Source organism: Bison bison, unplaced genomic scaffold (assembly GCF_000754665.1).
Source record: "Bison bison bison isolate TAMUID 2011002044 unplaced genomic scaffold, Bison_UMD1.0 scf7180017864032, whole genome shotgun sequence".
NCBI classification, from domain to species: Eukaryota; Metazoa; Chordata; class Mammalia; order Artiodactyla; family Bovidae; genus Bison; species Bison bison.
The window spans coordinates 3,083,752-3,098,950 of NW_011494604.1; the positions used below are offsets into that span (position 1 = coordinate 3,083,752).

The 15,199-nt window shown below is 44.5% G+C and overlaps 1 protein-coding gene across 1 annotated transcript in view; it reads right to left on the bottom strand.

Annotated features, from left to right (window-relative positions):
• Positions 1-218: 218 nt before the first annotated feature.
• HEG1 (heart development protein with EGF-like domains 1) overlaps positions 219-15,199 on the bottom strand; it is an 83,916-nt gene continuing 68,935 nt past the window's right edge. Inside the window, exons 16-18 of the mRNA XM_010834412.1 lie at positions 12,741-12,828; positions 8,657-8,831; positions 219-5,259 (exon numbers count right to left, since the gene is read on the bottom strand). Coding sequence (XP_010832714.1) covers positions 5,110-5,259; positions 8,657-8,831; positions 12,741-12,828 — 413 coding nt within the window. The 3' untranslated portion in view covers positions 219-5,109. The remainder of the gene's footprint in view (positions 5,260-8,656; positions 8,832-12,740; positions 12,829-15,199) is intronic.

Sequence of the window (15,199 nt, forward strand, 5' to 3'; positions counted from 1 at the left end):
TTTTCATCATTTAGGTCAATCCATCTGCCCATCCATCCATCATCAAGAGCATATTTCCTCACCCATAGCACTGAGCATACGAAACGGCTCAACCCCTGCTCTGCCATTAGAGTTCATGGTGTAGCTCCAGCGTTTAAATGATGCCCTCATGAAAACGAACCTGTTGTACTCTGAGGTGGTGTGTTTGTTATCACCAGAAAAACACAGTGAAAATGATATTGATTTTATTGCATTATTTTACTGACTAGAACGCCAGACTTAATAGTGGGTATAAGTATAAAAATAATCGAATTCTTACAAATAATATTTTGCTGCTACAGTACTGAATAATTAGTGAAGGTTGCAATTATAATACAACTTTAAATAACATTCTTATAATGGATTTAACACAATCAACCAGGGGCTAAGGTTTAAAGGTCTGCAAAGAGAAATTTGGGACAATGTGAAAACTCAAAAAGTTAATTTTCCAGCTACAGGTTTCATTTAACCAAAAATCCAACAACACAAACATTAACAAAACTCACAGCAACCCCTGATGAGAGGTCTTTTAAGAAACAGGCAAAATAATACAGAAACCTGGGTTAGTTTCCCAGGTAGACTGGTTCCATCCCATCCCTGTCTCGTCCCATCCTTCCTCCCCAAAAACTCTGCACCCGAAGTGCACTATTATGTATCCAAGAGAGAGAAAAAAAAAAAGGTAAAGCCAGAATCTAACATACAATTTCTTTTAAATGTGCTCTTTACAATGCCTAGAAGACAGAGCCAGTATAAGATACGTCTCTTTTTAGACCTCAATTGTCCCCTTGAGTTGCACAGGGTTTTCTGTGAGCACTTTAAATCAAATAGGATGGATTATAACACACTTGAAAAGATACTTTAGCACAACAAATTAACTGACATTTAATACCTTAATCTTTCTGGGGATTCAAGAAAAGAAAAAGAATACATACTCAACAGGCAACTCTACAAAACTGTATCTGTTTCCAAGAATGCACAGGAGAACCTCTGAATGACGCTTTGTCAAGAAGGAAGGAATGGAATGTCCCTTCTAATCCCCACAGTTTCACACAGAAAAGAATCTCTCTGATATTAAGGGTGGTGTTCAATAAGATACAAAATACTGAGATACTGAACTTTGCATTCTTCCTCTCTCTGAAGAAGTGCTCTAGTTTTGAAATCAGTGTATCTTAGAACCATGGGTCAAAACCCTAATTTGGGGTGTATTTCACTTCACTTTTTTTCCTTCAACTAAACTAAGCCAGGAACAGTTGGCCTGGACACCACTCTAGCTTCTGCCAGCAGCACTCACAGTTACAGCAACAGGATGCCCCAACAGTGGGCAAGATGGCTTAATGGGGGCTCCAAAAAGTCACATGTGAGGACTGATCCTGATGTGTCTACTCTGGGAACTTTTATATCTGAATGAACATCATCCTTCAAAGACATTTTCGTGGGCAGCCATCCCGTCTTATCTTTGCAAAGACGTTGCCCTCTCATTTGGGCCAACATTAAGAACGACCTCTTCAAGAACTTAAGTTACATCTTAGTTCTTGACCTCAAATGCTGATAACTCAGCTTGATTACATTCTCCACTCAGCAATTTTGGCTCTAAATGACTTAGCTGCTTCTGAAAACCAACTTTTGTCAAAGGAGAAAGATTTGTCAGCATCTAAGACATTCAACTGAATAGGTTCCAGACTCTGATAATATTCACAAAAACATGCTTCCAATATGTGGGAAACACAGCCTCACCACAGGAACAGGGCAAGGCAGCACTCAGAAGGATGACTAAGTCTGGCCACGTCTGTCAAAAACCCAGGTCATCACCATACACTTCCTTCATCCAAAGCCACGTACCAATATGCTCCTTGCTAATAAGCATGAGCCAGCCACTATTAACAATGACCACAAGCATCCAAGCAATACATGTAAGGACCTGAAAGGACTTTTCAACATTTTGTTTTTGCACTTTATGGCATTAGTTTAGCTACTGCTTACCAATATTAAACACAACTTTTAAGCCCACTCTCTCAAGCTCTCTTTGATACTGGATGGTGAGGCATCTGCCAGGGAGGTGAGGCAAGAGGTACAGTGGGAAGAGGGAGCCAGGCAGAGGGTATGGGTCCTGGCTCTCTAAGCCAAGGTATTGATCCCCTCTGAAGGTTCCCATGTCCGAGAAATGGGCCCTCTCATGCCCACCTCACAAGGGTGGGGTGAGACCAAGTACTCTGCACAGAGCCTGGCTCTGCTGGGAACACATGAGATGCTCACTGGGACTATTTAGGCTTTCTAAAATGTCTTTAGCAAGGCTGGGTCATGGGGCAAAAAATAAAAGACACCAGATTTCAGACCCTCTGGAGCTTCGGCAGACTCCACAGATGATGGTAGGCCCCAGTGAGCACTGCCCTGCTCTGAGAGTCACCACGCTCTGGCATGCTGAATGACACGGTGGTTCCATGCAGCCCCACACTTTCCTACTGAGGTCTGAGCGTCTTATGGGCAGCTTCCTCAAGTGGGGCCCCACACAGGACCATGGCATTTCTGTGACCAGGAATCACTCCAGGTGCGTGGACTAACCTGAACCTGTGCCTGGGCTTCTGGTCACCAGGGGAGCATCCAGCCTGTCCCCTCAGTCCCGGGGCTGTTGCCCCACCAGCTGTTTCCCAGCTCAGGGAGGACCTTTCTGAAAGTATTTTAACCCCAAGCAGGAATGAAGCCGGCCTCTCCCTTCCTCACCCAGGTGGGCAGCCAGCACTGGCACCCTAAGCCCCCACCCCTGCAAGCCGCCTAGGAACTGCATATGTGATGTGACCTCAGCCTTGCAGGGTGCCTCCGTTTTTCACAGTCCAAGAAAAAACAACTCTCTCAATCCACTTCACATGCACAAAACCACTCCCAGGAAAGCCTCTTTGAAACTCACAGCACACTCTGTTCTGGACGTTGGGATTCTGCTCCACAACACTCTGGGGACAGAACGCTTCATTCGGTGAAGAGTATAGCTTCTGGCCCCGGGCACAGGAGATGACCTGCCAGCTGTGATGTCAGCTGCAGGTGGTGGGCTTGTATGCCTGGGGACGGCCCCCACTGCGGCCCCGGGTCCCGGGGGCCAGCAAGGCTCTGCAGCAGGAGCCCAGAAGCAGCAGCTCCTCGCGGCCCGGCTTGCTGGCTCAGGTGAGCTGAGGCTAGGAGCTCGAGCTCTCCAGTTAGATGAGAGCCCACGAGGCACAGAAAGGCATGTCTGGTTGCACGGAGAGAGGCAAGACCCAAGATCTCTAACAGGTGATCCTATGTTAAGTTCGCACCCACTGACAAAAAGCAGGGTTCTTTCCATGTGTCTCATGAGATGAATGCAATTTAAGCACTAAGTGATCACACCTGAAGAGTAACCTGGCCGCGGTGGGGCGACGGTGACTTGTGCAGACCTCAGGACTCAGGAATTTGCACTCAAAACCATTAGGACGGGGATTACACTAGGATTAGATTCATTCTGAAGAGATTAGAGAACCCTGAAGGAACAACCATGCCTGGGCTAGAACGGTCTCCAAAGGCTGCACCATTTCCAGAAGTGTGGGTGTCACTGCACTCCAAGCTTTAGGATGAGAACAGTTATTTTACTTCTGTGTTCACTTCATCCCGAACCAGGATGTTCAAAAGCAGATGACAAAGATCATGGGTCCATAGCAGCAGGTAAAGGCACAGCATTGGCTATGCCCTCCTGGCAGGACCCATGCCACAGCCTCATACAAATGTGTGGAGCCGCCTCCCCGCAGGCAGATGCTCCATTCCCTAAACAGCCAGCAATCTTTAGTTCTCAGATGCTAACTTGAATTACACCCCTGTTTCAGGAGGGAACTCCATAGTAGTAGAGAGAGTTACAAATTACTGTTTGAGAGAAAATAAGTTATTTCTTCAATGAATAAATAGCTTTGAGTGGTTGGCTGAACCAACCAACCAACTCTGAGTTTGTGGACGAGATCAGGGCTCCTAGCAAAGATGCCGCACTGGTGGGTAAGCAGACATACGTGTGGTTCCAGCCCAGCTCCCCGTTCTTCCTTGGGAACCGCATACCTGGCTTCCCAAAGCACTGGCGTCTCAGAAAATGGACACACCTGTTCAGCCCATTTCCTGAAGCACATTCAGCTGCTTTTCCATTAGTGGTGAAGTACCTACCAGCTTGGACCCAACCTGCATTCAGACTTCTGCTCCACACACAGCAGCCTTGGCCTCGAGGATGGAGGTCTGAGCCCACACCCCGTGCAGTGCCCTCAGGGCCAGCACCTTCCCCCAGGGTCCTTGCCCAGTGCCCATAGGGCTCACCATGGGGCGGCTGGATGCCTCAAACTAGAATCAAATGAAACTTGTTTTGCTCTGATCCAGATATGAATGGTAACATGAGAAGTAACCGCAAAGGAATAATCCTAGATAAATGTGTCCCTTTGACTGAAGAAAACAAACTGGAGCTGTGTGCTTCACCTCACAAGTTTCAGTTCCTCCCTTTGGGGTTGTTTGGAGAACGTTGCACAAGAAGACTTGGGAGCGTGTGAAAATGCTGCATGCATGTTAACCTGCAGCAATTCCAAACACTAGTGGCATGTCCTTCAGCATCTACTGTTCAGCATGTAGCTACTGGGCAGGAAGACAACGAAAGAGCATTTCACTGTAAATGAATCACTGAATAGAGTCCTATGGAAGTGTCTGAGGAGAAGAGGCCTTTCTAGAGCAGTCTTGGAAAGAATCTGAAAGGAGGCCTCCCTCCCTCCTTCTGCATTTACTAAAGTGCAAACTGAGGAAAACCTGGGTTCCTGCACGGATGCCTAGTGATCAGCCCTAACTAACAGCCACTCCAGAGCTGTGGCCATGCTGTGGTCACGCAGGGACTTGAATGGATTGGCCCGTGTTCACATTCACAGTAGCAATGAAGGTGCCGGGTGAGCAGTCTGCAGTTCCACATCCAGGGGCTCCAGCTGTCCCCTCCACTGTGGTCACGTCCCCCCATGCCCATCCCCTTTCTGCTGCCTGCTCAGGGATGGCTCCACTAGTCCTGGGAGCGGCCCCAGGGTGGTGCTCCCCTGGTGCAGTCAGAGCAATGGGCCCCTCTCTCTTCTGCATTTAGAAGTAGTCTCTTCTCCTGCTCTCATCACTGATGAAAGATGGGTTATACTGTCCGGGGAAAATGCAAGAGTGCCGTGATCCTGGCAATCCAGTGTAGGCCGGGTAGAGTCCATTTCGTTCAAGTTCAGGATTCCTTACACTTGAGGGCTGGTGGCCAAAGAGAAAAGAAGAAAAATCAATTTAATCTTAGGTTTAAATCTAATAGATAACAAAAAAAGAAACAACGAATGCTACATTTTGATGAATTTTAAATGGAGGCAGCTATACTTAGTATGAGAAATGCTGGGCTGGAAGAAGCACAAGCTGGAATCAAGATTGCCAGGAGAAATATCAATAACCTCAGATATACAGATGACACCACCCTTATGGCAGAAAGTGAAGAGGAACTAAAAAGCCTCTTGATGAAAGTGAGAGAGGAGAGTGAAAAAGTTGGCTTAAAACTGAATATTGAGAACACTAAGATCATGGCATCTGGTCCCATCACTTCATGGCAAATAGATGGGGAAACCGTGGAAACAGTGTCAGCCTTTGTTTTTTGGGGCTCCAAAATCACTGCAGATGGTGACTGCAGCCATGAAATTAAAAGACACTTACTCCTTGGAAGGAAAGTTATGACCAACCTAGATAGCATATTCAAAGGCAGGGACATTACTTTGCCAACAAAGGTCCGTCTAGTCAAGGCTATGGTTTTTCCTGTGGTCATGTATGGATGTGAGAGTTGGACTGTGAAGAAGGCTGAGCGCCAAAGAATTGATGCTTTTGAAGTGTGGTGTTGGAGAAGACTCTTGAGAGTCCCTTGGACTGCAAGGACATCCAACCAGTCCATCCTAAAGGAGATCAGTCCTGGATGTTCTTTGGAAGGACTGATGCTGAAGCTGAAACTCCAATACCAAAGCCACCTCATGCGAAGAGTTGACTCATTGGAAAAGACCCTGATCCTGGGGCAGGAGGAGAAGGGGACGACAGAGGATGAGATGGCTGGATGGCATCACTGACTCGAAGGACATGAGTTTGGGTGAACTCTGGGAGTTGGTGATGGACAGGGAGGCCTGGTGTGCTGCAATTCATGGGGTCACAAAGAGTCGGACACGACTGAGCAACTGGACTGAACTGAACTGAACTGATACTTTGCAGAGCAAGGTCTCACCTACAAGTCAGGACCTCCCAGATTGTCTCTTTATGGAACCTGGGACCCTTTGTCCATATTTTAAGGGCAGAGTTTTAGAAACATTATATAATCAAGAGCAGCCCAGGGACCCAGACCTGGGTTAATTATTCCCTTGATTATTATCAAAAGTAATGATTATCTGATTACTATTTTGACTTTCAAAAGGCGTTTCTCTCTGGAGCTCAAAGGCTTTACTTTTTTAAAGTAATTTTATTTATTTATTTATGGCTGTACTGAGGTCTTCGTTGCTGTGCAGGCTTCTTATGACCGTAGCTTATCTTATTGAAGAGCACAGGCTCTGGGGCACTTGGGCTTCAGGAGTTGCAAATCCCAGGCTCTAGAGCACAACAGGCTGAACAGTTGCGGCCTGCAGGCTTAGCTGTTTCTCAGCTTGTGGGATGTTCCCTGGTCAGGGATTGAACCCAAGTCTCCTGCATTGGCAGGTGGATTCTTTACCACTGAGCCACCAGGGAAGCCCCAACACAATGGCTTTAGATCCTCTATGGCATTTAGTGGTACATTACCATCCCAGCTGAGACAGGGGCCTGGCCTTTGCAAGGTTGTCTGGCCACCCATCAGAGGGAGTTAGGACCCCAAAGCAGGAGGCGAGCTGATTCTCAGGTGTCTCTCTGATCAAATCCCAGCTTAGTGGGTCGTGACTACCTACCTAACGCAAAAGGCGCCCCTAAACTTAGACTCTGCCTCTACAGACTGCTCAGCCTACTGTCTGAAATGAAGACGGGGCTCATTTAAGTTCATGACTGCATCTCTGTAAGACAACTCTTCAGCTATTGGCCTGGGAACATGCAGCAAAGGTGGGTCTTGTGATGCTGCAGGCCTGTCAGCTGCTCTGTCCTGGCGTTGCTCTGAAGAGCCTCTAAAGGAGGGTATGAGGGTGCGGGCAACCCAGGAGAGATACAGGCTTAGTTTCAGCTGCAGTTACCAGAGGAAAAGAACTTGCCTGACAAGCCAAAGGGAAAGCAAAGCCCTTATGTAGAAATAGGGCTTCCCTGGTGGCTCAGATGGTAAAGAATTTGCCCGCAGTGCAGGAGACCCAGGGTTCAATCCCTGGGTCTGGAAGATCCCCTAGAGAAGGGAAATGGCAACCCACTCCGATATTCTTGCCTGGAGAATTCCACGGACAGAGGAGCCTCTCAGGACACAGTCCATGGGGTCGCAAAGAGTCGGACACAGCTGAGCAACTAACACTATGGGGAGGTACCAACAGGAACATTTGAACCAGATCGATCTTCGTAACTATGGTTATCTTTCCCCTTGTTTCTTTTTGTTTTTCTTCTATGCCAGGTTCAAAATTTTCACAATCTGTTGAAACTATAGCTTCCTTAGCATGAATCGCCTCTCCCATCCAAAGTCTAAACCCACAGGTTAATCTCTATAGCAACCAGAGAGGCTGTGCTTTTAACAGGATTGCCTAAAGTGATTAAGTCCTCACAGGCAAGGTTTCATTGCTGTACCTCTAATGGCTTTGCACGGCTTTGCGTCACCTGATGACTGTTTATTTTCCAGCTCAGGTATCCCTGCCTGTGTTTGCTTTACGGCTGATGCAGTGTAACACAAAAGAACTGAGCAGGCATGGGAATATGACATGGGTTATTCAATGTGGGACAAAAGAAGCAAGGGTTCAAGGTGGTCTCCCATCTTTCCAAATGACCCAGTCCAGGGCCAGACATAGCAAATTATTAAAAACCTATTGAATCCTCTAAACCTTTTGACAAGTGCTGGTTGAGGATGACATTGAATTATTCTCTTTACACTTTTTCCCAGTCCCTCAGTTTCAACTACCGAACCACATGACATAAAGCATGGCAGACAAGAGACAGAAATGAAAGGGTCAAAGACCAAATACCATTAAATTCTTTCTCTATCTTTTAACTTCCAGTTCTATAACTTAAAAGCAAGTTCAGTGACAAGACATTTATTGCTAGAACCTCATAAAGTACATACTGTGCTCTTTAGAAGTACTCATCATATCTCAATGTTGAAACTAATAAATACTATGCAAAGAGATAGTAAGTAAATTGAATATTAAATTGTATGAGACAAAGGTATAGGCCACCATTCTCTTTTACCCTTAATAAGCTGGAGTGTTTTTACTACAACAAAACAGAATCCCTTGCGAGTTCCCTGGTAGCCTGCTGGTTAGGACTCAGCGCTTTCACTACCAAGGCTCACATTTAATCCCTGGTCAGGAAACTAAGATTCTGGAGGTTGGAAACTAAGATCCTGCAAGTTGTGCGTAGTGACCAAAAAACCAAACCAAAACAAACAGAAAAATCCCAAAACAAAAAAACAGAATCCCTTTAATTCTCCAAGGAAGTTGGAGCTGGGAGGTCACTTGGGCATGGGAATACACACCGAGTAATACACGTCTGTCATCTGGAGGAGGTTTTTGGTACTTCCATTCTCATGCATTTCAATAGCTTCTCGGCCCCATTCTTGTGAGCGAGGGTTCTTGGGGTACTCAGCATATGGGGACATCTGGAAATCCCCACTTTTGAAGATAAGTTTGCTTATGTCATTTTTATTCTTTCTGCATGGTAAAAAAAAGAATTGAAAGTTCTGTGAGGAAATGATATTTGTGAAAATACCATCTAGCTTTTCAACAAGGAAAAACAAACCTAAAGATACCACTGTATTTTTTTTGTAATTGCCCACTGAGAAATGTTGTTATTGTTCTTATTTTTAGTATTTACCTATAAAAATGCAACTAGATGTAAATATATTATATGCAAAAAGCTTCCAACCAAAATGGTCAGGTTACTGGGGGAAGAGAGGACAAAGACAGCTGCAGTGGAGCAGATTTAGACTCTACTGGGGGACAGAGATCACTGTACTGTGGGGGCGGGCAGGGAAACAAGAGTCATAAATCCACAAGGTGTTGGAGCTAGAAGGGCTTGATGGTTCTTTAGTCCAGGGGTTCCCAACCTGCTCCAGGAGCTCTGGGGATGGGGCTTTGTGAAGGATATGACTTCTCTTGGGGTAACAGTTTGCCTCTAGCAAAGCTGGGACTAGAATTCAGGCCTCCCAACTCCTTGGCCAGTGCTCTTCCACTTCATGAAGCTGTTAGGGGGAACCATGACAGAAACCGCCACCTGGCCAGGCAAAATAGTAGCCATTTGCGTGAGCTACCTTACAACAGGAGGTCCTGGTAAGGAACTCAGAACTAATGAGCTACCCAACCGGAAGAACTTGGGAGAGGTCAAAAGGAGAGAGGAGACCCCAGTCCATATGTCCAACCGACCTCCCAGAATCCTCCTTGCTGGAGTCCATCTTGGTTGAGTAATGCGTGCACCACCAGGAAGGACTCTGAGTCAGAATGACTGGCCAGAGACAGCCTGGAAACTAACCCATCACCATGAAATCGGAGACTGCGAGCCACGTGGCAGAGCAGTTCTCCTGGGTTCCCTTACCCTGCCCTTTTCTGCCGGGACACCCCTTCCCAAAAAAGTCTCTTGCTTTATCAGCATGTGTGTCTCCTCAGACAGTTCATTTCTACATGTTAGCAAGAGCCCACTCTCAAGCCCTGGAAGGGGTCTCCCTTCCTACAATAGAGCTACTTCACAAACCATGAAAATAGTATGTTTTGTTGGCAGAAATGCCCACCTATATATATACCCATATAAATCCTCATGTCAGCAGGGCAGGGAAACCCTAGCACAAGTTCCTTACCATTGAGAGTCCTCTGACTGCAAACTGTTGGAGAATATATTATTCACCTTCTGTAACAGGCCTCAGATCAGACAGTAAGATAACCCGGAGTCTTCTCCCTCCACCTCACTTTGCTGTAAATGAACTTTCTAGGGAAGTTCAGAATCTTAAAATGTCCAGCCATGGGCCTTAGGTCCTGTCTCTCTTTACAAGCTGAGAATAGATGTGCCTTTGTGCTGCTCCCTGAGGGGTGGAGCATCCGGTTTCAAACAATGCCTCAATGATTCACAACGACCTTCTCCCAGGGACCAACAGTCACAAACTTTCCCCAGATGGCTGTATTACCTGACAGGGTGCTTAGTAGACAGGTGGCTTCTGTGCCCTGCAGAACTCAAGGTCTGTCTCTCTAGCTCCTAGTCTCACATCCAGAACTTTATTTCTACTCGTGAGGTTTCTCTTGGATGCTTTGATGGCAACTTTGTAAACGACAGGTCAAGACTGAACCCTGAAGCCTGCGTCCCTGGGTGGGAGCAGCTGGCCCTCTGCAGCCTTCCTGGAGATAGAGATTATTTTAAAATGCCCTTTGGGTCAATGGTCAAAAAGATAATTTGCTATTTTTGTAGGTCCCCTCCATTAGACATGTCAGGGTAATTCCTGCCATTTATTACCATCTAAACCAAAGATCTGAGTTTTCCTTTAAATGAATAACCACAGAGAAGGGAACTGACTCCTTTTTCTTCCTTTTCCATTCAAAACCCAGTCCTACTGCTATCCAGGAAGCCTAGAGCCAAGCTTACTACTGTCTGCTTATCTACATGCCTGCCACTTCTCCATTGCTAAATATTCAGGCAACCCCTTTCATCTTTGTTCGCTTCTTAATTTTCCCATTTAAAGTGTAAAAGTCAATGGCTGTTGGTATCCTCAGGGTTACACAGCCATCGGTCGTGCAATTTTAGAACAATTTCATCACCCCAGAAATATACCCCACACTCTTAAGCCATTCTTCCCCAATTCTTCCCCTGTCCATCCAGCCCTAGGCAACTGCCAGTCTACTTTGCCTCTCTTGGATTTGCCTATTCTGGACATTCAAATAAATGGAATCATACAGGTATGGTCTTTTGTGACTGGCTTAATTCACACAGCACACTATTCTCAAGGTTTATCCATGTTATAGTGTGATTCAGTATCTCATTCCTTTTTATGGCAAACAACACTCCAACGTATGGATATATCACATTTTGTTTATCTATCCATCAGCTGATAGATACTGGGTTACTTTCACCTTTTGGCTATCATGAACAACTCCGCTATGAAAACTTATGCACGTGTTTCTGTGTGAATACCTGTTTTTATTTCTTTTGATACACGAGTGGACATGCTGGGTGGAACGACAACTCTGCTTGACGTTCTGCGACTTTTTCAAAGTGGCTACACCACTGTACATTTTCACCAGCAGTGTATGAGTGTTCTACTTTCCCCACGTTCTCACCAACACTTGTTATTTTCTAGTTTCTGTTTGTTTTAGTAACCATCTTAGTGTTTGTGAAGTGGTATCTGATGCTGTCGGTTTTGACTGCATTTCCCTGCTAAAGACATTGAGCATGCTTCCGTAGGTTTATTGGGTATTTGCATATCTTCTTGACAGAAATGACAATTCAAGTTCTCTGCCCATTTTTAACTTGGTTGCCTTTGATAGGGACAGAGTAAAGGAACAAAATAGGTGATTAAACAGTTAATCCCACTAAGGGATCATGAGTAAAGAAAAAAGTATGGGAGATCCCCTATAAGTTAATGATCACTCCAGAAAGCAGGTTTGCTTAACCACAAACCCAAGCTGCCTTGCTTTGAAACAAAACCATGCCACACAAGCACAAGGCATGCCCCAAACAATAAAACAATGGTAAAACAAGACCCACATCCTGCCCAGTAAGGTCAGTAAGTTAATGATTCCCAAGACGTGTTCCCCTGTGCACACTAAAAACAAAAACACAGGGAAAAGAAAACATTATGCTCAAACCTGAGATGGTTTACCATTTTTAGCAGAGGTTACCACCCTTCTGCTAACTTAAACAGTGCCATGATAGTCCTGGCTTGATCAAGCAGGAATAAGAAAACTCCCCGTGTGACACGGAGAAGGAGCCGATGACAGAAGCTTGACATCTGCTCAACAATGGCCGTCTCCCCTGCCCCATTCTTCTTTTGGTTATAAAACTATGGCCCACTAAGTTCTTAGTGCAGCACCCTCCTGCCCACCTGCTTGTAAACCTCAAAAGCATCCTGTTCTCATAAATCCCTTTTCATCCATCACTTTGCTGAATTCTTTCTGCACCAAGACAGAAGAACCTACACTCTACTAAGTCCCAAAATGTGTTCTGTGGTTTCACCTTTTTATTACCGTTGTAAGGATTCCTTATATATTCTAGATACAAGTCTTTTATTAGGCATATGATTTGCAAATACTTTCTCCTCTTCTGTATGTTGTCTTTTTTCACTTTCTTAATAGTGTTCTTTGAAGTGAAGAAGTTTTAATTTTGATGAAGTCCAATCCCTTTTCTTCTGTTGCTTGTGCTTTTGAATATTCTTTTTTTTTTTTTTAAGTGAAAATCCCATTTGCTGTCCTTTTCTTTCCCCAGTGGCACTATCTATCATGAGTTTCCCTTTTTTTAATGGTTCAGTCACACAACAGGATTTAATACTGTAAACCACCCCACACATTCTTTTAAAAGGGCAAAAAATTGACCCTGGCTTAGCACAGGCAAAGAGGATTAGACTGTGGACTCTTGGCACTCACCTGCAACAGGTAACAATCAGTGCGATGCCCAGGATGAGTAGAAGCCCACCTCCTGCAGCCGCGATCACCACAGTGATAAGCTGATAGGCTAAACAGGTTTAAAAAGGAGAAAAGTGGATTGGGAGCAGACAAAGAATGAACAAAGGAATGCCCCCAAATGGTCCCGTTCCCCACCCCACGGCTACCCCATGCCTCAGCTGGTGACCACTTTTCATTTTCTGGGCCCCCAGCAAAAGCTACTTGGGCCAGTTCTGCAATTTCTCCATCGAAGAGGAAGCAGAATGAGCCAACCCAAAATATGTCTCTTTGGTATATTTATTATTTTGAGCTGATATTTTTGAGAAACTGCAGCACCGGAGAAGGTCTAAAACTGAGTATTATTAATAGTTACCCTTTTGTAAGGGAAATGTACATTAGAAAGAGACTTGTACCAGGAAGAAAGCTAGTATCAGAGAGAACTTTTTCACCTGAGAGACTTATCTGCTTGACAACCTTTGTTTCCCAAACATTTCCTCTTCTTACTTTCCTATAAACTGCACTTTCCCCTTTGAAACCCTAGACACCTGGCCTTTTCTTCAGCTCAGGAGGGTATGTGAGCCTCAATCATCTGACTGCCTTTTGAGTTTCACATCTTTGTGGGATCCCCATGTGTATTCACAGAATTAAAATAGTTTTTTCTCCTGTTACTCTGGCTTTTAATGGGGGTAGGGATGTCTCAGCCAAGAATCTGGAAGGGTAGAGGGAAAATGACTTTTCCTCCCCTAAACTATTTTGAGAAGAGTTCCCCATTCTTAGCCCCTCCTAGAACAGGGGCTCCCAGATTCTACCTGCAGACCAGCCTGATGACATTATTACCAATCCACAATCAGATGAGAAAAATTAGAGATGCATGCATGTATTTTTCAAAACCTAAACTTGTTTGGGTTTTTTTCTTAGTTTTAATACTTCCTAAAGTTTGGTCCTTCTTACTTTTTTCCCTCACTTAATTTAGATGCATTTTTTCATGTGTAAATTATGCCTCCAGTAAAGCTGGTTTCTAAAAAGTAATTGGGGGAAAAAGATAATATTTCCTTGGTTACTTCCCATTCTTTGGAGTTTTCTGAAGTTTTTAAATTGATGGTGATATAAAAAATTTTAAATACGGTTTTAGGTTCTTACTTGGTAAAATAAAAAGAAGACAACCACAATTTTTGATTCCACAATTTTATAAGCATCACTGCATAACCCTGGATAGGAACTAAATAGTCTCAACACACACATATGCATACACACACACACTGAATTTAATTATCAGAAATTAGCAGTCACATAAACAAGCACTTATCATGTATAATAAACAATATAAATTTTAATTAATTGATTTCATACCTGTGTATTTATGTGAAAATAATATTTTCAATATAATCTATTAAATATTCAGGTTGTTTTTTGCTGTGGAAATATGATTATAATTGTGCTTTCAGGCTGTAAGATCCAGTATGAAAAAAAAAGAGCCAATAACCAGATTTTCTATAGTAAATTAAGATGGAACCATGCTCTTAGGTATTTAGGTAATACCTAAAGTCAAAGGATAATGTATAGAGGTGACAATGGGCAGATTGTGAGAGAGGAGCAAATATAAGAGCAACACAAATACCCCCAACCATTCACCTGTCTTTTCCTGAAATAACTAGCACAGAAACCTGATTACTATGAAAAATCATCAGTATTAAGATACCCATGAAACAAAGTCAAACTAAGAAATGAGTTATTTCTCTCCCTCACCTCCTGACACATGTAGTCAAGCTTCATTTTTTAAAAGTGGGGACAAAAGACAAACCTCACGCATGTGTTGACTTCTCTTTATCTCCACCAACACAACCCTAGGCCCCCACTGACCCTTGACCAGACAAATGTAAACACCTCCCAACTCATGTTTCTGTGCCCAGTGTTGCCCACTCAATTAAAAAACCAAACCTAACCATGGCATTTCCCTGCTTCAAAACACCTAGAGTGGCGCCCTTTGTTCCCAAGCAGAGACCCAAGGCTAGTTCCTGCTCTGCTTATCCCTCCACACCAAGTTCATGTTTTCTCACTTCCGGCAAAACAAGCACGCATTTGTCTTGGAAGTGACCCTTGCAGGTGGCTGCGATTGTGGCAGGTTCCCCTCTGAAACAAGCACCCTAAAAGCCCCCTTTGTGTCTGAAAAGAGACAAAGACAGTGGAGACCAGTGCTTCCCAAACCATCCATGGTCAAGGGCCAGTTTTTTTGGCTCATGCTTTTGGATATTATTTTTAAATAGAGTCTCATTTGTTCCTTTGTCTTTTCCCCTGGGCACCGGCTATCATGAATTTCTTTCTCTCCTTTTTTTTTTTTTTAAAGAGTCTGCTGCTGCAAGTTGCTTCAGTCGTGTCCGACTCTGTGCGACCCCATAGACGGCAGCCCACCAGGCCCCACCGTCCCTGGGATTCTCCAGGCA